The 21,242-nt window shown below is 42.0% G+C and overlaps 1 protein-coding gene across 5 annotated transcripts; it reads right to left on the bottom strand.

Annotated features, from left to right (window-relative positions):
- Positions 1-2,667: 2,667 nt before the first annotated feature.
- apol1 (apolipoprotein L, 1) lies at positions 2,668-18,768 on the bottom strand. 5 transcript variants are annotated; one of them, XM_045694262.2, is made up of 13 exons: positions 17,979-18,768; positions 14,024-14,108; positions 13,595-13,675; positions 13,448-13,507; positions 8,983-9,063; positions 8,814-8,867; positions 8,586-8,702; positions 8,135-8,194; positions 7,898-7,954; positions 7,157-7,231; positions 6,934-6,973; positions 6,790-6,841; positions 2,668-6,649 (listed from the first exon to the last, which is right to left on the bottom strand). In XM_045694262.2, exons 5-13 carry the CDS (start codon positions 9,049-9,051, stop codon positions 5,674-5,676), a joined length of 1,500 nt encoding a protein of 499 aa, XP_045550218.1. In that variant the 5' UTR covers positions 9,052-9,063; positions 13,448-13,507; positions 13,595-13,675; positions 14,024-14,108; positions 17,979-18,768; the 3' UTR covers positions 2,668-5,673. The 5 variants fall into 5 exon arrangements, with proteins under 5 accessions (XP_045550218.1, XP_013996153.3, XP_013996155.3 ...); XM_014140678.3 differs by having other exon boundaries at positions 14,043-14,108; XM_014140680.3 differs by having other exon boundaries at positions 14,043-14,105.
- Between the last annotated feature and the right edge of the window lie 2,474 nt (positions 18,769-21,242).

Below are 21,242 nucleotides of genomic sequence, written 5' to 3'. Positions count from 1 at the left end.
CAGGTGTATCTGACTGACACTTCTGGCTCTCCTGTAAAGTGCATTGATATAGAGAGTGACGGACAGCCATACCTCACAGACAGCCACAGAATAGCTGTCATCACCATTAACACTGTTCGCACAGATCCCCAAAAATATGTACAAGTGAAAACTGCTGTGTCTGATTTACACCGGGGTGTGAATACTTATATAAAAGAGATATTTCTGTATTACCTTTTTACTGAGTTAGGAAGGACGCCTGTATCTTTGCAGTGACTAGGTGTATTGATACACCATCCAAAGTGTAATTAATAACGTCACCATGCTCAAAGGGATATTCAATGTCTGCATTTATTTTTACCCATCTACCAATAAGTGCCCTTATTTGCGAGGCATTGGAAACCTCCCTGGTCTATGTAGTTGAATCTGTGTTTGAAATGCACTGCTCGACTGAGGGACCTTACAGATAATTGTGTGTGGAACAGAGATGAGGGTAGTCATTACAAAAGTCATGTTAAACACTTATTGCATAAAGAGTCTATGAAACTTAAGCATATTTTTACTCCTAAACTTATTTAGTCTTGTCATAACAATGGGGTTGAATACTTATTGACTCATTATGGGGTATTGTGTGTAGGCCAGTGACACAAAATCTCAATTTCATTCATTTAAAACTCAGGCCGTAACAACAAAATGTGGAAAAAGTCAGGAGGTGCCCAATAGTGTCCAGGTCAGTGTCAGTCGTGATGAGGATGCTGCCATAGAAACTGTACTGTGCTTCTGATCCAATGTTCTGTTAAACATAAGGCCAGATGATCCACAGACCTATCTTAGATTTTCAGAAGCAGAACATAATGAAAACAACCACCTGACTCTTTAACTTACAGTTGAAGTCGGAAGGTGTCATACACTTAGGTTAGAGGAATTAAAACTTGTTTTTCAACCACTCCTCAAATTTCTTGTTAACAAACTATAGTTTTGGCAAGTAGTTTAGGACATCTACTTTGTGCATGACAAGTAATTTTTCCAACAATTGTTTACAGATGTTTACATACACTAAGTTGACTGTGCCTTTAAACAGCTTGGAAAATTCCAGAAAATTATGTCATGGCTTTAGAAGCTTCTGATAGGCTAATTGACATCATTTGAGGTGTAATTGTGGATGTATTTCAAGGCCTACCTTCAAACTCAGTGCCTCTTTGCTTGACATCATGGGAAAATCAAAAGAAATCAGCCAAGACCTCAGAAAAAAAATTGTAGACCTCCACAAGTCTGGTTCATCCTTGGGAGCAATTTCCAAACACCTGAAGGTACCACGTTCATCTGTACAAACAATAGTATGCGAGTATAAACCCCATGGGACCACGCAGCCGTCATATCACTCAGGAAGGAGACGCGTTCTGTCTCCTAGAGATGAACGTACTTTGGTGCGAAAAGTGCAAATCAATCCCAGAACAACAGCAAAGGACCTTGTAAAGATGCTGGAGGAAACAGGTACAAAAGTATCTATATCCACAGTAAAACGAGTCCTATATCGACATAACCTAAAAGGCCGCTCAGCAAGCAAGAAGCCACTGCTCCAAAACGGCCATAAAAAAGCCAGACTAGGGTTTGCAACTGCACATGGGGACAAAGATTGTACTTTTTGGAGAAATGTCCTCTGGTCTGATGAAACAAAAATAGAACTGTTTGGTCATAATGGCCATCGTATGTTTGGAAGAAAAAGGGGGAGGCTTGCAAGCTGAGGGAACACCATCCCAACCGTGAAGCACGAGGGTGGCAGCATCATGTTGTGGGGGTCTTTTTGCTGCAGTAGGGACTGGTGCACTTCACAAAATAGATCGCATCATGAGGCAGGAAAATTATGTGGATATATTGAAGCAACATCAAGACATCAGTCAGGAAGTTAAAGCTTGGGTCAAAAGTTAAATGGGTCTTCCAAATGGACAATGACCCCAAGCATACTTCCAAAGTTGTGGCAAAATGGCTTAAGGACAACAAAGTCAAGGTATTGGAGTGGCCATCACAAAGCCCTGCCCTCAATCCTATAGAACATTTGTGGGCAGAACTGAAAAGGCGTGTGAGCAAGGAGGCCTAGAAACCTGACTCAGTTACACCAGCGCCGTCAGGAGGAATGGGCCAAAATTCACCCAATTATTGTGGGAAGCTTGTGGAAGGGTACCTGAAACATTTGACCCAAGTTAAACAATTTAAAGGCAATGCTACCAAATACTAATTGAGTGTATGTAAACATCTGACCCACTGGGAATGTGATGAACGAAATAAAAGCTGAAATAGATCACTCTATTATTCTGACATTTCACATTCTTAAAATAAAGTGGTGAATTTTTACGAGGATTAATTTTCAGGAATTGTGAAAAACTGAGTTTAAATGTATTTGGCTTAGTTGTATGTAAACTTCCGACTTCAAACCATACATGTCCCCTTTCTCTGCAGCCACTAAATCAATGGGTTATCTTTTTACAATCTTTGCCTTTCAAGTCCAACACACAGAGATATACATACTGCCTTCCACCTTGCTACAGAAAACATTGCTATAGAGGACAATTTGATAAATGAGCTTGGCCATTTGTTGAACAAATACAGTATCTAAGGCATGACACAGCAGCAGAGGCAGAACGAGGGAAATGTCTGCAACCCTGTTCCTTAAAATTAAACAAATTCAACTGTATAATACGTAAGTTTATTAGCAACTTATTACATTTTATATATACAGTCCTTAGATAAATACTACATTGCAAAACAAAAACTGTTACTAAAGTTGACCAATGAAAAATAATCTCAGACCCTGCCCTTTGAAAGAGGCATTTCCAGTTTGTCAGTGAGTAAAAGAGATCACTTATCCAGCATCAGTACCACACGCAAGTGAAGGAGACAGGGGAGACACAGGGACTGAATTGCATAGCAACTGAGACCTTTCCAATCTAAGACAGGAAAATAGAATAACCCTAAAGTTAGACCTCAATTATATAAGACTTCATATAAATGAGTAAGGCACTACTCAGTAATAGAACATTCATTCCTAATCTAAAATAAAAGTTAGACTTAATTAAAAACCTGAATGCTTCAATATGAATTAATATTCCCCGACTGACCTAAAAATGAAGCAATGCAATAAAGCAATGTTTTCTTAGGAACAAAATCGTGACTAAACCCCTACCCCGCAGAGAAATACAGTGCCTTCGGAAAGTATTCAGACCCCTTGACTTTTTCCAAATTTTGTTACGTTACAGCCTTATTCTAAAATGAATTCAATAAAACAAATTCCTCAGCAATCTACACAGAATACCCCATAATGATAAAGTGAAAACAGGTTTATACATTTTTGCTAATTTATTAAAAACAAAAAACATACCTTGTTTACATAAGTATTCAGACCCTTTGCTATGAGAATCGAAATTAAGCTCAGGTGAATCGTGTTTCCATTGATCACACTTGACATGTTTCGACAACTTGGAGCACACCTGTATTAAATTCAATTGATTTGACATGATTTGGAAAGGCACACACCTGTCTATATAAGGTCCCACCATTGACAGTGCATGTCAGAGCAAAGACCAAGCCATGAGGTCGAAGGAATTGTCCGTAGAGCTCCGAGACAGGATTGTGTTGAGGCACAGATCTGGTGAAGGATACCTAAAATATTCTGCAGCATTGAAGGTCCCCAAGAAATCAAATTGTATTGGTCACATACACATATTTAGCAGATGTTATGGCAGGTGTAGCGAAAGTGCATTCTAAACAGTTGCGTCCATCTTTTTTAAATGGAACCACCAAGACTCTTCCTACAGCTGGCTGCCCTGCCAAACTGAGCAATCGGGGGAGAAGGGCCTTGGTCAGGGAGGTGACCAAGAACCCGATGGTCACTCTGACAGTGCTCTAGAGTTCCTCTGTGTAGATAGGAGAACCTTCCAGAAGGACAACCATCTCTGCAGCACTCCACCAATCAGGCCTTTATGGGAGTGGCCAGATGGAAGCCACTTCTCAGTAAAAGGCACGACCGCCCACTTGGAGTTGGCCTAAAGCCACCTAAAGACTCTCAGACCATGAGAAACAAGATTCTCTGGTCTGATGAAACCAAGATTGAACTCTTTGGCCTGAATGCCAAGCATCACGTCTGGAGGACACCTGGCGCCATAACTATGGTGAAGCATGGTGGTGGCAGCATCATGCTGTGGGGATGTTTTTCAGCAGCAGGGACTGGGAGACTAGTCAGGATCAAGGAAAAGATGTACGGTGCAAAGTACAGAGAGATCCGTGATGAAACCCTGTTCCAGAACACTCAGGACTTCAGACTGGGGTGAAGGTTCACCTTCCAACAGGACAACGACCCTAGGCACACAGCCAAGACAACACAGGATTGGCTTTGGGACAAGTCTCTGAATGTCCTTGAGTGGCCCAGTCAGAGCCCGGACTTGAACCCGATCGAACGTCTCTGGAGAGACCTAAAATAGCCATGCTCCCCATCCAACCTGACAGAGCTTGAGAGGATCTGCAGAGAAGAAATGGGAGAAACTCCCCAAAAACAGGGGTGCCAAGCTTGTAGCGTCATACCCAAGAAGACTCAAGGCTGTAATTGCTGCCAAAGGTGCTTCAACAAAGTACTGAGTAAAGGGTCTGAATACTTATGTGATGTTTTTTATTTTTAATAAATTAGCAAAATGTTCTAAAAACCTGTTTTTGCTTTGTCATTATGGGGTATTGTGTGAAGATTGGGGGGGGGGGAAATGAATACATTTTATAATAAGGCTGTAACGTAACAAAATGTGGAAAAAGTCAAGTGGCCTGAATACTTTCCGCAGGCACTGTATGCATAAACAAATCAAAATATATTTTAACACTTTTTTTGGTTACTACATGATTCCATATGTATCATTTCATCGTTTTGATATATTCACTATTATTCTACAATAATAGAACATAGTAAAAATAAAGAAAAACCCCTGAATGAGTAGGTGTGTCCAAACCTTTGACTGGTACTGTATGTGTGTATGTATAGTACCATAGATATGTATAAAGATGGTGTGTGTGTGTGTGTGTGTGTGTGTGTGTGTGTGTGTGTGTGTGTGTGTGTGTGTGTGTGTGTGTGTGTGTGTGTGTGTGTGTGTGTCTAGCTCTACCAAAAATCGAAACCATCAAAATATTTGGCTGAGCTTTAAAATATTATGTTTTGCTTTTTACATTAGTCTGTATTAGAAAATATAGATACAATGATCCCTTCTATAATGAGCATGAGAATGTATTTGTAATATTTTTTTAAACATTATTCGCATCTGTGAACTGTTTCCTGCCCCCATGAACAAACAGATTTAACTTACAACCGTTACTTTTCATAAAGTCCTGTAGATAATATTGTCGAGACAGGCACAATGCGCACAACTACAATACAACTCTTTGGGGCAAGACAAGGGAAAATGTGGACATGGGCGCGTCGTACAATATACTATTTTGCTAGATATTACAGAAGTAAGTTTTAATAACAGTTCTTAACCCAAGCCAGTGATGACTGGAGATATCATCTGGCTCTATTTTTGCAGTCTGTAACAAAAAACATTTCAGGCACGGGTGCTTGTCCTATCAAAGTGAAACTTAGAAATCAGAGCCTCAACGTTGCTACTAGTAGTGTGAATGCTGACAGGATGTGTCGTTGTAGAGATGGGTTGGAAATACAGTTTAGGATTTTCTAGCCTTATGGCTGTTATCTGAAGTATTGCTGTTATCAACAATGCTTTTGTTTTCAGAGGTTTTATAGTTGTCAATATCGTCATCAGAGACATCTGTTTTTTTGCTGTAATTGGTATTATCTGTGTTTTGGGTGTTGGTCTCATTGGTGTTGCCTGGATCTGAGGACTGCAGCTCAACCCGTATGCCATTGAGCTCCACCAGTCCATCATGCAGCTGGGTCGCCACCTCCCTGATCTTGGCTGCAAACTCTGACTTGGCTCCCTTCTTCAGCTCCTTGGAGTCCTTGGCCACAAAGTAGATGTCCATGCCCACAAAGAGGCCGGTGAGCACTCCGGTGGCCATGCTGGCAATCTGGACAGCTCTGGCCGCGGTGCTGCCCGCCACGTTGGCTATCTGCACCACACGCATCATCTCATTGGCGTTAATGAGGATGGCCTTCCCGGCCATGGCGCCATCCTCGTAGATGTTGTTGAGGCCCGGGAAGTCGCGGTTGTACGCATGCTTCTTCATCTTCAGCAGGTCGAACCTGCGCAGACTCTCAATCCCCTGCTTGATGAACAGCATGCACTTGTTGATGTCGGTTATCTTCTCCTGGTAGTCCGTCACGATGGCCTCCACCTTCTTGCGGTCCATGGAGTTGTTGACCGTGTTGGAGATTCCGGCACCAGCTGTGGTGAGACCGCCCGCCGTGGCCACGCCCAGTCCCACCGCCGTGACAATCAGGGAGGTTCCGAAGGTGACGGGGGCCAGGGCGAGGCCTACAATGGTACATACGCCTCCTACTGCGCTGGTGGAACCGCCAGTGATTTGGGCGATCTTAGTCTTCTTGTTGAAACAGTCGAGGGCGTCTGCAATGCTGTTAAGGTCAATGACGTGCTGCCACAGGCTCTCTGCACGCTCTGAGAACAGCTTGTTGAACACACGGATACCTTTCTGCACCTTCTCAGCTGTCACTGCAAACACCCTGGAAAACAAGTTTAGATGAATTAGTATTATCCATGCTTACTTAATATAGTATGATTTACCCATTTACCAGCTTAATAACATGGCTGTTCTATAAAGGTGCACGCACACAAGGTAACACCCAACTGTAGAATCACTTACTTGGCCTCCTCTTTTTCAGTCATGTCATCCTCTTGAGGCATGTCTTCCCACTCTGCAGCAAAAGAGAAAGGGCATTATTTGGATCAAGTTTAAGGAATACCCCTACGCCAGTACTGTGTGTATGTGTGCATGTTTCAGACTCACGCTCCACTGTGCTCCACCACTCCATCAGGTCATCCATATTCTGCCGAGACACACATTTTCCTAAATCAGCTTCAGAAAGTCATACTTTTCAATCAAAAATCTATTTAAATCAAATGCACAACTCCGTGGCAGTTAGTGAGAGGAAACCAAGAGTGAAAAGTAAATCTGTGTGGGTATTTAAGAGCACAGATTGATATTATTAACATTATTTACAGAAACCAACCTGCTGCTCTGGCTCCGCTGGATTAATACGGAATACCTCCAATTGGTCGAATAATGATTTATTTCCATCTTTGTTCTGAGGGCAGGGGTGATAAATGACATGCTATTATGTATACATTCTACACACTAAAGAAAAGTTGAATATTTCTTGGAAAACCAATGTTTGTGCTGCTAGTGTAGCAACCAAGATATGGAGACAATTACTCAGAGATCAGATTCACAGGCCAGAAATGAGAAAATACGTGGTTAGTTTCAGATTTCAAGTTGCGATTTTGGAGTTCAGTTCCTTTTTCTGCTGTTTTGCAGAAGTGGAGCATCTAAAATCTTCCAGGGTTCAAAGAAACAGGAAGCAGGGGAACGTTTAAGCAAATAGCAATCTAATCAATTCACAATGCAAAGTAAAGGGCGAGGTCGTGTGGCTGGGTGTTTGGTAGGTAGAGATGGAAAGAAAAAAAAACAGAAGATAAAAAAAACCCCATCATTTTCTTAGTTGGGAGTCAGAGAATAGCGTGTGGGAAAATCCTTCCAGTGACCGAGAAAAAAAGAGCTAGTCATCTAATAGACCTCATGTGGCGGCCATTTTGCAATCCTGGGCCACTTTACAGTCTGTTAGCTGTGGCAGTCAAGCCATCGCATACACAAACAAAACCTCAGGAGTGACGGTTGTACAGTAGATATCCATTAAAACAGTACCGGTATCTGGCAGAACAGTGTTAGTAGGAGTGTCAGGGTGCAGAGCTACCTCTGTTGAGTCACTGCCTGAAGCTCCCTGCTGGGGTTCACGCTTCTTGGTTTTACCCTGAAACAGACAAATCAAATATAACAACTTTTACACTAGAGGACTATAACAGTTATCCCACAACGGAACCATAACATGCATATTGTAAACCATAGTTAACACCTGGAGGAAGGGAACTACAATGTACACAATGGGAGATCAACAGATGTGTGTGCATGAAAATAGAGGTTTGAACGTTACCTTGCCTCCAGCACCGCGTGGCATGAAAGGATTGTGTCTCGTGGGTTCTCGCATTTTGGCCTAAGAACAATAGAATACAAATCAATACATTAACGCAAAGGGCAAGTAAAGGGAAGTGTTAATTTGGTTACCTCATAGTGTCTGTTAGAAACATTGTGAGAAAATCTGGCAAATACCAGCATTTAATCATGGAATAATCTTAACTGAATTGAAGTGAAACCCTGATATTTGCATGGACACAGCAAGGATAGAGTACTGTGCCCGTATTCCTAAAGCGTATCAGAGTAGGAGTGCTTATCTAGGATCAGGACCCTACCTGTCAATATAATCATATTCCTTACGTTCTAAAAGCCCAAACTGATCCTAGATCAGCGCTCCTACTCTGAGAGGCTTTGTGGATACAGGCCGAGGTCTAGGTGATGTAGAAAATAAGATGAAAACAAACTCTTACTGATGTGCTATCTGTAGGTTTAACCACGGCCTCTTCTCCGTCCTTGTCCTCTCCCTCTTTTACCACCGGGAAGAGAGATTCACTCTCTTTAAGGCATTCATCATCATCACATTGGGCCTAGAAAATAAATTACAGATAAGGAGTGAGTGAGTGAGTGAGTGAGTGAGTGAGTGAGTGAGTGAGTGAGTGAGTGAGTGAGTGAGTGCGCACGCATCTGCGTTCACTTACCGGATTGTCTTTTTTTGTATTTTGCTGACCACGCCTGGCTGGTCTGTTTATCTCCTGGAAACATAAGACAAAATCCTCCTATATGAGCCACCATGACACAGGATAACTGATAGACACAGATCATTTAGATATGATTATAAATCCTGATCAGTCAATCATCCAAGCCTACCTCTTCTGTGGGTCTAGGAGGAACCACTGGAGTTTCAGCAGTTTTCCCTTTCCTCTCACTCGGCATCATATTACAGTTAGACTGAAATAGTCAGGACGAATATAGTCACCATCTCAATTGTGCATTAATTAAACAGAGATACCGGTACGCTACATATACAGAGGGGACAGAAATGATTGAGATCCTTTATAAAGACGAGCAGTAATAACTGTATTAAATAAACAATTCAAATACTGAGCTATATTGTATGCCCCATTATAATATTTTATACTAAAACAATTGCTCAGAGAAAGACTGTTAACAAGCAATACTTTTTTTTTCTCAAAAAGGGTAGGGGTCAAAATTGACACGCCTGAATATTCTTATAAATAAAGTAGTCAAAAGTTTAGCATTTGATCCTAGAATGCAATGACTACATCAAGCTTGTGACTTTTATTATTTTAGTTGTGTTTCAGATTTAGTGCCCAATAGAAATTAAATGGTAAATAATGTATTGTGTCATTTTGGAGTCATTAATATTGTAAATAAGAATAGAATATATGTTTCTAAACACATGTGGATTAGGGCTGACCCCAAATAGTCAACGGGTCGATTGGTTGTTGGTCGACCAAGATTTTCTTTTGTCAAGCAGTAGCGCGCATATATATACACAAACAACAAAAAAAGTAACGTCCCTTTTTCAGGACCAGGTCTTCCAAAGATAATTCGTAAAAATCCAAATAACTTTACAGATCTTCATTGTAAAGGGTTTAAAAACTGTTTCCTATGCTTGTTCAATGAACCATAAACAAATAATGAACATGCACCTGTGGAACGGTCGTTAAGACACTAACAGCTTACAGACAGTAGGCAATTAAAGTTAGTTATGAAAACTTAGGACACTAAAAGACACCTTTCTACTGACTCTGAAAAACACCAAAAGAAAGATGCCCATGGTCCCTGCTCATCTGTGTGAACGTGCCTTAGGCATGCTGCAAGGAGGCATGAGGACTGCAGATGTGGCCGGGGCAAAAATTGCAATGTCCGTACTGTGTGTCGCCTAAGACAGCGCTACAGGGAGACAGGATGGACAATTGATCGTCCTCGCAGTGGCAGAACACATAAAACACCTGCACAGGATCCGTACATCCGAACACACCTGCGGGACAGGATGGCAACAACTGCCGAGTTACACCAGGAACGCACAATCACTCCATCAGTGCTCAGACTGTCTGCAATAGGCCGAGAGAGGCTGGACTGAGGGCTTGTAGGCCTGTTGTAAGGCAGGTCCTCACCAGACATCACCGGCAACAATGTCGCCTATGGGCACAAACCCGCCGTCGCTGGACCAGACAGGACTTGCAAAAAATGCTCTTCACTGACGAGTCACGGTTTTATCTCACCAGGGGTGATGGACGGATTTGCGTTTATCGTCGAAGGAATGAGCGTTACACCGAGGCCTGTACTCTGGAGCGGGATGATTTGGAGGTGGAGGGTCCGTCATGGTCTGGGGTGGTGTGTCACAGCATCATCGGACTGAGCTTGAACAGCAAAGCACCCCCACACCACCTCCTCCATGCTTCACTTTGGGAACCACACATGCAGAGATCATCCGTTCACCTACTCTGCGTCTCACAAAGACACGGCGATTGGAACCAAACATCTCAAATTTGGACAGATTTCCACCTGTTTAATGTCCATTGCTCGTGTTTCTTGGCCCAAGCAACTCTTCTTGTTGGCGTCCTTTAGTAGTGGTTTCTTTGCAGCAATTCGACCATGAAGGCCTGATTCACGCAGTCTCCTCTGAACAGTTGATGTTGAGATGTGTCTGTAACTTGAACTCTGAAGCACTTATTTGGGCTGCAATTTGAGAACTGGTAACTCTAATGAACTTATCCTCTGCAGCAGAGGTAACTCTGGGTTTTTCCTGTGGCAGTCCCCATGAGAGCCAGTTTCATCATAGTTTTTGCGAATGCACTTGAAGAAACGTTCAAAATTCCTGACATTTTCCATATTGACTGAGCATGTCTGAAAGTAATGAACTGTAATTTCTCTTTGCTTATTTGAGCTTTTCTTGCCATAATATGGACTTGTCTTTTACCAAATGGAGCCATCTTCTGTATACCACCCTTACCTTGTCACAACACAACTGATTGTCTTACATGCATTAAGGTAAGAAATTCCACAAATTAACTTTTAACAAGACACACCTGTTAATTGAAATGCATTCCAGGTGACTACCTCATGAAGCTGGTTGAGAGAATGCCAAGCGTGTGCAAAGCTGTCATCAACGCAAAGGGTGGCTACTTTGAAGAATCTCAAATATGGACATTTGTTTAAAAAAAAAAACTGCTTACTACGCGATTCCCCATATGTATTATTTCATAGTTTTGATGTCTTCACTATTATTCTACAATATAGAAAAAAGTTAAAATAAAGAAAAACCATTGATTGGTACTGTACGTATTCAGACCCTTTGCCTATGAGACTCGAAATTGAGCTCAGGTGCATCCTGTTTCCATTGATTTACCTGTGGTAAATTCAATTGACTGGACATAATTTGGAAAGGCACACACCTGTCTATATAAGGTCCCACCATTAACAGTTCATGTCAGAGCAAAAACCAAGCCATGAGGTCAAAGGAATTGTCCGTAGAGCTCCGAGAGAGGATTTTGTCGACGCACAGATCTGGGGAAGGGTTCCAAACAATGTCTGCAGCATTGAAGGTCACCAAAAACACAGTTGCCTCCATCTTTCTTAAATAGAGGAAGTTTGAAACCACCAAGGCTCTACCTAGAGTTGGCCACTCAGCCAAACTGAGCAATCGGGGGAGAAGAGCCTTGGTCAGGGAGGTGACCAAGACCCCGATGGTCACTCTGACAGAGTTCCAGAGTTCCTCTGTGAAGATAGGAGAACCTTCCAGAAGGACAACCATCCCTGCAGCACTCCACCAATCAGGCCTTTATGGTAGTGGCAAGACGGAAGCCACTCCTCAGTAAAAGGCACATGACAGCCCACTTGGAGTTTGATTACACTTAAAAGTAGGCCTGTAGGCTACCTGGCCTGCGTACAAATGTAGGAATAGTAATGTGCCCATTTGGAGATCTGATAGTATATCTAATTGGCTGTAGAGCTTCTCAAAGTAATGTTTTCTTCACCTAAATAGCAAGCAAACAAAGTCTGTTTTTACATCCATTGAGAATGACAATAGTTCCTCAATGTATTTTTAAAATCTTTCCAGCTCTCTCCCTTCCGTTTCCACTGCTCCGGTCCAGTGGAAACGTCATCAAATAGGCCTACCTGATAACTTATCAGTGCTTGACTTAGACAAATAGGTTCCGGTTCTCATTTTTGGTGCTGGTACTGTTTAAGTGCAGGAGCTCCACAATACTTTTGAGCTAATATTCTATTAGAGGAACAGGAGCTCAAGCAGTAGAGCATTTGAGGTGTCGGTACTCAGCTCTAGTGAGATCCTGCCCAAGTCAAGCACTGCTTCTTATCCCTTGCGTAAATAGCCTACAGCTGTGTCTGTCCTGAGCTCACTGGCACAGAAACTGAGGGCACAGAATATTTTATACAATGTTTCAAGTTCGTTGCAGACAGGCCATGCATATCCAATGTGATTTATAGGTTATTTATTTTTAAAATCTGAATATTTTCTACTTGCAGGTTGCAATGTTTTTATTTGTTGTCTTTATGTAGGCAATTCTTTTTTTACATAGTTGGCAATGGGAGTCACTTTTTAGGTTTGTATGATTTTTATTCAAATTTGGATAGAATTTGGTTTAATCACATGACAATGATTGAGATACGAAGACGTTATTATAAACAAACTGTTCCACAAAAATGTGCTTATGAAAACCATAACTGGCACACAGATCGGTAGAAATAGTAAGATCAATTGGCATTCCACATGAGAAAGGTTGCCGACTCCTCATTTAGCCTATTACTGGCAACTTCAGGAGAGTAATGGCAGAAACTGCAAAAGCCAGCAGGAGAGGGAGGAGAATGGTTGGGTCAAGTTTAGGTTTTTCTTCGGATTATCTAGATCTCTGGCTCCCTCGAGTCATTTGTGTTTTATTTCATCAAACAGTAAGCTTAAAGCCTTAGACAAGCTCAATGCATATAGTTGACTTTATTAAAACACAGTGTCTATATAGGGAAACATGCTCAAACAAAAACAAAAAATTGGGCGAATCGAACAGACAACTTTCGGGCAACTAAGATGTATTTATTTTTTTGTCCCTGACAGCCCTAATGTGGATGCTTCCATGATTATGGATAATCCTGAATGAATCGTGAATAATTATTAGTGAAAAGTTACAAGAGGATCAAAGATCATACCCCCAAGACATGCTTACCTCCCCATGTTAATGGTGAGAGGTTAGCAAGTCTTGGTAGTATGATCCTTGACCCTCTAATTAAATTCAGACCTCACTATAGATAACACACATCCAAAAATGAACATGACTGGTGTAAACCATACCTGATTGTCATCGGTCTCTCTCTTCTTCAGTCTGCCATGTAAGGCTGTACCCTTCAGCTCCTGTGGAGAGGTGACAGACAACCTCAGCAGAGATATATAAAACATTTGACATACGGTAAGGAGCAGCAGTTTGAGCCGTTTGCCTACCTCTTCAGTGGGTCTGGGAGGAACTGCTGGCTGTGTTTCAGTTCTCTCCTTCCTCTCTCTCTGGATCAGATTGCTTTTGACCTGACAAGGACACTCACAGTCAATCAGTTCTGTTCCTGTGACTTTGTGGGAGTTAGAGAAGCAATGGCTGGTGGGAACTTTAGGAAAAGGTGGAGACAAGGAAGAGGGGGGACTTTCGAAAGAGAGATGCAACTTTGATTGTGTGTATGGTCTTGTTCTTCTATCCTCCCCACAAGGATAGTAAAACAAAGAACATTTCCAATGTCCCCACAATCACAAAGGCTATTTTCAGTTTAGGGGTTATGTTTAGAATTATGGTTAGTGGTTAGGTTTAGGGTAAATAAGATTTTGAATGGAAATAAATTGTAGGTCCCCGCTAGGATAGTAGAACAAGTGTGTGTGGTATACATTATGTAACAAAACAGACTGTTTTTTGCTTTTCCTCTTCCTGCCTCTCCTTGTCCCCGAGTAACTTTGTATCTTCAGTGTCCTTCTGAACAAGGAAAGTCATTGTTATTTTAAAGGGATCATCCTTCTCACCATATTCATTAACACATCTCTGCAGCATCACCACTTGCACTGAACTCAAAAACACCAACACAAACCGCCACTATCAAGACTTTGAAAACATCACACCATCATGATCCTAATGAACATTTCGCAAAAATCATCGATACAAGCACCACCACCAAGAGTTAAATTCATTGGAATCTTAACTGTAGTTAAAAAGTGTCATACATTGTGTCACATAACAGCATTACCCTCTTTCTACACTAGGCTGCTAATTGTGGATTCATTCACAGAGGATTTAGAAAAATACACAGAAGGATTGGTCAATGGTCATGGTTCTTGTATTAAAGAAAACCTATTGTAGCAAATTCGGGGGGTAGCCCAAACCGGATCTCGAGCCCGGATCCGGCGACTGTCAAGCCAACACCTTATTAACCGTTATGCCAAGAGGTCTTGACGAGGTTGCTCACTACATTATACTCTCTTCCTTTGGGAAAGAATGTCCCCGCGCTTTTCAATACTATACCAAGTCCCTCGTGTGCACGCCTCTCTAATTGCCTAACGGGCACCCTCCCACTTCCGACACCAGTGTAGTGAATTCGCGGGGTAGCCCCGACCAGGACTCGAACCCAGGTCCAGCAACAGTCAAGCAAACAGTTAACCCCTTGACGAGGTCGCTAGGTGTTGGGTTGTTCGTATCAATATGTAGGCTACTCAGTTTCACCATAATTTAACTCTCGAAAACTTGCCCACGGTTGGCTCAGTGTGAACTACAATTCCGACGCTAGGTTTTATCGTTTAGAAAAACGCGTCAATCATAGCTTGCAAAGCGGTTTTCGAAACATATGATGATATGCCCCTTATCTTTCACATTCATAACAGCGAGAAAGAATCTTTCAAATAAAAATACACACTTCCTGTAGCAGTTTTGCACAGATCCATATGCTCTGTGTGCCTCCAGTTAACGAACTACACTCCCTGCCCAGTTAGTGCATTCAGAAAGTATTCAGACCCCTTCACATTTTGTTACGGCCTTATTTTAAAATTCATTCAATTGTTTTCCTCAAGCTACATACACTACCCCATAACGACAAAGCGAAAACAGGCTTTTAAATTGTTTTGCAAATGTATTACAAATAAAACAGAAATACCTTACATAAGTATTCAGACCCTTTGCTATGAGACTCGAAATTAAGCTCAGGCACATCCTGTTTCCATTGATCATGCTTGAAATGTTTCTACAACTGGATTGGAGTACACTTGTGGTAAATTCAATTGATCGGACATGTGGAAAGGCACACACCTGTCTATATAAAAAGGTCCCACAGTTGACCGTGCATGTCAGAGAAAAAAAAAAACAAGCCATGAGGCTGAAGGAATTGTCCGTAGAGCTCCGAGACAGGAATGTGTTGAGGCACAAATCTGGCGAAAGGTACCAAAAGCATTCTGTACAATTGAAGGTCCCCAAGAACACAGTGGCCTCCATTATTAAATGGAAGAAGTTTGGAATCACCAAGATTCTTCCTAGAGCTAGCCGCCAGGCCAAACTGAGCAATCGGGGGAGAAGGGCCTTGGTCAGGGAGGTGACCAAGAACCCGATGGTCACTCTGACAGAGTTCCAGAATTCCTCTGTGGAGATGGGAGAACCTTCCAGAAGTACAATCATCTCTGCAGCACCAATCAGGCATTTATGGTAGTGGCCAGACAGAAGCCACTCCTCAGTAAAAGGCACGACTGCCCACTTGGAGTTTGCCGAAAGGCACCTAAAGGACTCTTAGACCATGAGAAACAAGATTCTCAGGTTTGATGAAATCAAGATTGAACTCTTTGGCCTGAATGCCAAGCGTCACGTCTGGAGGAAACCTGGCACCATCCCTACAGTGTAGCATGGTGGTGGCAGCATCATGCTGTGGGGATTTTTCGGTGGCAGGGACTCGGAGACTAGTCAGGATCAAGGGGAAGATGAACAGATTAAAGTTAAAAAATAAAAATAAATACTCCAGAGCGCTTAGGACCTCAGACTGGGGCAAAGGTTCACCTTCCAACAGGAGAACAACTTTAAGAAAACAGCCAAGACAATGCAGGAGTGGCTTCGGGACATGTCTTGGAATGTCCTCGAGTGGCCCAGCCACAGCCCGGACTTGAACCTGATCAAACATCTCTGGAGAGACCTGAAAATAGCTGTGCAGCGACGCTCCCCATCCAAGCTGACAAAGATTGAGAGGATCTGCAGAGAAGAATGGGAAACTCCCCAAATACAGGTGTGCCAAGCTTGTAGCGTCATACCCAGGAAGAATCGAGGCTGTAGTCACTGCCAAAGATGCTTCTACAAAGTACTGAGTAAAGGGTCTGAATACCTATGTAAATGTGATTTCAGTTTTTTATACGTTTTCTAAAAACCAGTTTTTTTTCTGTCATTATGGGGTATGTGTGTAGGTTGATGACAAAAAATTTAAAAAATATTTGTTTTGCCTTATTCGAAAATGGATTAAAGGGGTCTGAATACTTTCCGAATGCACTGTATGCTTACACACAGATGTTCAGAGCACGCTAGATAGCACAGATGGCTGCCTCGGTTTTCCGTTAACACGCGCTGTAACATTAAGATACGGCCGCGCGGAAACCCTAAAAGATGTGTCGTACTATACCCTCATATATATATATATATATATATATATAGGATGGAGTTGAGAAGCAACTATTGAAGCTCCGACATCACAATTTTGTTTTTATAAGAAACGACTGGTTTCAGCGCCCAGAGAATAGCCCCCAATGACGGAAGACAGACTGGACTACCTGTGCTAATTAGCCATCTGCGTCTCTGAACACTAGTGCGTAAACGGAAGACTGACGCCACAGAAAAATATTGACGGCTGCAAATGTTTTAAAACAATGTATTGTAACGACCCGGTATTGTGTCCTGTGTTTGTGGGTGTGTTATTGTTCTCATGGCTACTAGCAGGGGTTAAATATGTCAGGACAGAGGGAAAAGTTGGGGGGGTATGATGGGTAATCCCGCGGGATTTGGAAATGCATAAAGAGGGATTACTGTCTCATCTTCTTTCTCTTTTCTGTTCGGGGCCTTGATCTGTTCCTATGGGAGTAACCCTTAACTCGACATGGTATAATTGTGTACGTTCGGCATTTAGCGGCGTGGGCTGTGGCCTGAACAATAGCCCAGTTTAGGAATAAACCTGTGTTCTGACCTGCACACCTAGAGTCCGTCTCTTTTTCCTTTATGACCCAGCCGGGTCATTACAGTATTTTTTTGTGAAGTGTAGCTGTACCTGCCATGGATATTATAATTTGTAAAATGTTATTTTGTTTTTAAAACAAGAAAAATGGTCGTGTCTTGTAAGCCCATGTGGGCTGGGCACCGGTAGGTGTATGACTCTTAGATAAATCATATAAATCAACCATGTGTGTATTTTGCATTTGTGAAATGATTTTGATGTGATTAGAAAGTCGAGGGATTTATGTTCATAAAACCGTAAGGCAATTGAGAATCGATTAAGGTTTAGATGGAGTATTTAGCGGGTTTGGCTTCCAGAGCCATTTCGCCTATTAAACGGAACATTTAATGTCCTTTGATGAGGAGTGACTTTAGGCTTCTTTAGTCCATTATTAGGCTATGATGGGCTAACCATGACTTCTCCCTCGCACTCCAAATACACAATGGCACCGCCCTTTCCGATACTGTCAACACAAATGTTAACTATCTCTCATTATACAGGAGCAATTTATGGTCAGTTTAAAATGTACACCATTGTTTTCCAACACATTGTTGCGGACACCACAGATCAAAACATCACTTAAACGTATAACCAAAACAGTTCCAACGTGAATCTCTTACCATTACAACTGCCTACTGGTTGTTTGTCTGTGATCTTAAAGCAATATACGCGTTGCCAGCCTTTTTCGATCGTAAAAGAAGTTGCTGAAATGTAGGCTGTGCTGAATAGTTGTTCGTCGGTTTCGACTCGCACTGACGTCAGTTTATTAGACTACCAGTTGGCTTGATTCTTTACCAGTTGTTGAACTTTTCTTTCTAGTCTGTAACACTAGCTAAAGTGTGTTACGTCACATATGTAATAATAACTATGTTTGCGTCCATTACTTTTTCTTCTTTAAGGTTTATTGGCAGAGTACACCCAAAAAGCTGTATTGCTGCCACCTAATGAGCGGGATGAAAACAAAAAGATCCCAAAAATGGGAACATTCTTGGATTGGGGGGAATATCCATACAAATTACCAACAACAAAAACGCTTAAAAAAAAAAAAGGGTGACATCTTCCATTGCCAATACCCCTTGTAGATCTTCCGCTGTGAACTCCTGAAGTCCCAGATACTTTTCAGCTGCAGCCACATTGATGTCCAACTTCTTCGATATTTATGCCATACAGTTAATAGCAGTTGCAATGAATGCTACAAAATCCACCTTTTTAAACCCACAGCGTATCCGATTCTCTTGTTGTAGTGTTAAAGTTGCGTCAATTCGTTTCTGGTATCAGAACAAAATAGTCAGCACATAGTAACTTCTGATTTAGCTGTACTTTAATTAATGCAAACACGTGTATGGTAAATATGTCGTTCGTATACGGTCTCTCTGTGACACCTCGCAGGGCAGACAGAAGAAGAGGGCGTCACATTCTATTGTTCTCTCTTTTATACTCTGACAGAGACAGTTCCCGCTCAATGCTGGCCTGTCAAAGGGAGGAGGAGCGTGGTTTAAACTTGCTCCTCCTATCGTCGGCGTGCAGGCTGGTCCCAGCCTCGTGACGCACTTCCTGTTGCCGGTTGTAGTTCTTCTTGTCTTCAACGGTTGATTTATCCGTAGTTTATATACTTAATATTGTAGCATAGCTTCCCCGGTATATTATAAAGGTTATGCATACAAATAGCCAGTTCAACCCTAACATTAGTCATGTCAGACAAAATTATGACACTAGCTTGCTAAAAAATGTATGTAGATGAAATTGATTGTAGCGTTTGCAAATTGGCTTAGTTTCATACTGAGGAGCCTATAAAACATAGCTAGCTTCATAGACATGTTTTTTGGAATTCTGACATTATTGGAATAAATGAGCAAACTATGAAACTAGCTAGCCAGCTATGTTTAACTGTAGCTAGCTAACTCCCTGACAGGAGTGCAGGCTAGCTACGTTAGCTTGCTAAGTACATTCATAGCTTCAGGTTGGTTGTTTTTATGATCAATTTCAATATTTTCACCAAGGACGTTGCCTCTCCGATCATCACTCTCCCTCGCTTGGGCAAGGGACATTTAAGGTATATTCTGATGTGACGATGTGAAACGTCATTCAAGGGCTGAGGGTTTAGGGCCGAGTCTGGCTGTCTACTTTGAGTTTGGACTGCAGCCCATATCTTCAACACAGTAATTTGCTTTCAAAACTATTTTGGTTGCCTCCGCATAGGACAGGGGTGGGGGCCACAAAAAATCTGAACTCATCATAAGGGGCCGCAGTTGCTCCCAGGTCTGTGTACCCACAACCACGTTTCAAATACTGAACTTCATAACAAGTATTTTTTTTATAACTAACCCAAGATAAACCACAGCCTGTTGTTTCCAATGGGAGCAAATTAATCAGTGGGCAGAGCCAAGCACGAGCTAGTGAGATCCTATTGGCGCATTCTAGCATTCATTCGCCTTTTCCCATTAGGGAATGCCTACTCTGAAGTGCACGTGTGCAATAATCAATTCGCCCTTGCGCTCCTTCTAAAAAACAAAATGTTTTGAAACTTTGGCAAAGGGTAAAGTCTGCAAAACGCAGTCCACTCTGTTACAGATTCTAGTTTTGGAAACAGAAAACTGTATGGAGATTAAATGTTTAATCGATGAGAAAATGAGCAGACGTTCATCTTGCTCCATCTTCTCCCACTGCCGGCCACTGGGCTTCCTCTCATAACCATATTTGGTAGTGAGAGGAAACGCCAACCAGATGCTTCACATGTATACATCCGGTGAAATATCTTGCTCATTCTTCTTTCTATCTGTGGTTATTAGGTTAGTTTATACAAAACGTCTATGAGACTGGTTGCCTGACAACATCACAAAAATTATGTGCGTGCATTGATGGGGCCAGAAGCCTTGCATTGTTATGATTCTGAACGGTCTAGCAACAATGAAAATAAGCTACCATGTGGGGAATCATAGGTGGCTCGTTTTATCTTGTTCTTGATACCAGGCATGTATTCAGGTCCATTCTAGCACGGTCAGATAGAAGCCCTCCCACCCGGGTCATCACTATCAGAAGTAGGACGAGGAAATGGCAACTGTGCTCGAGTCTGAAAGTGTGGCAAGTGAATTGTGTGACAATTAAATGGACAATAGTGAAATCAAAGAATGGAACAAAACGAGCAAAAATTGTAGAAGAAGACAAGGACCGGTGCAATAATGCATTTCTTATTGGACTGCGTTTTTGGGACTAGGAGATTCATTTGGGAAATCCATTTTTAATATCGAGGACTGTGAAGAAAGCAGTGGGAAAGTTGGATTCAATCAAGGTGACTAGAACTGCCTTGTTTTGGTTAATTGTGTTGATGAAGAACAGAATCTGTCAAAATTGCCACCTCAGAAGTAATGTGAAACTATGAAAAAACACATATGGAATCATGTAGTAACCAAAAAAGTGTTAAACTAATCAAAATATATATTATATTCTTCAAAGTAGCCACACTTTGCTTTGATGACTGCTTTGCACACTCTTGGCATTCTCTCAACCAGCTTCACCTGGAATGCTTTTCCAACAGTCTTGAACTAGTTCCCACATATTCTGAGCATTTGTTGGCTGCTTTTCATTCACTCTGCGGTTCAACTCAACCCCGAACCATCTCAATTGGGTTGAGGTCGGGTGATTGTTGAGGCCAGGTCATCTGATGCAGCACTCCATCACTCCCTTTCTTGGTCAAATAGCCCTTACAAAGCCTGGACATGTGTTGGGTCATTGTCCTATTGAAAGACAAATGATAGGCCCACTAAGAGCAAACCAAATGGGATGGCGTATCGCTGCAGAATGCTGTGATAGCCATGCAGGTTAAGTGTGCCTTGAATTCTAAATAAATCACTGACAGTGTCACCAGAATAGCACCCCCACAACAT

The sequence above is a fragment of the Salmo salar genome, chromosome 14 (assembly GCF_965601325.2).
Source record: "Salmo salar chromosome 14, fSalSal1, whole genome shotgun sequence".
Taxonomy (NCBI): domain Eukaryota; kingdom Metazoa; phylum Chordata; class Actinopteri; order Salmoniformes; family Salmonidae; genus Salmo; species Salmo salar.
The sequence above is the reverse complement of the archived record's forward strand: the minus strand, read 5'-3'. Positions and strand labels throughout refer to the sequence as shown.

Excerpts from the sequence above, each read along its gene's own strand:
- apol1 (XM_014140678.3), bottom strand. Across the intron at positions 8,868-8,982 it reads CTCCTAGACCCACAGAAGAG|GAGATAAACAGACCAGCCAG; the intron begins GTAGGCTTGGAT and ends TTATGTTTCCAG. Across the intron at positions 6,650-6,789 it reads ACTGAAAAAGAGGAGGCCAA|GGTGTTTGCAGTGACAGCTG; the intron begins GTAAGTGATTCT and ends CTTGTTTTCCAG.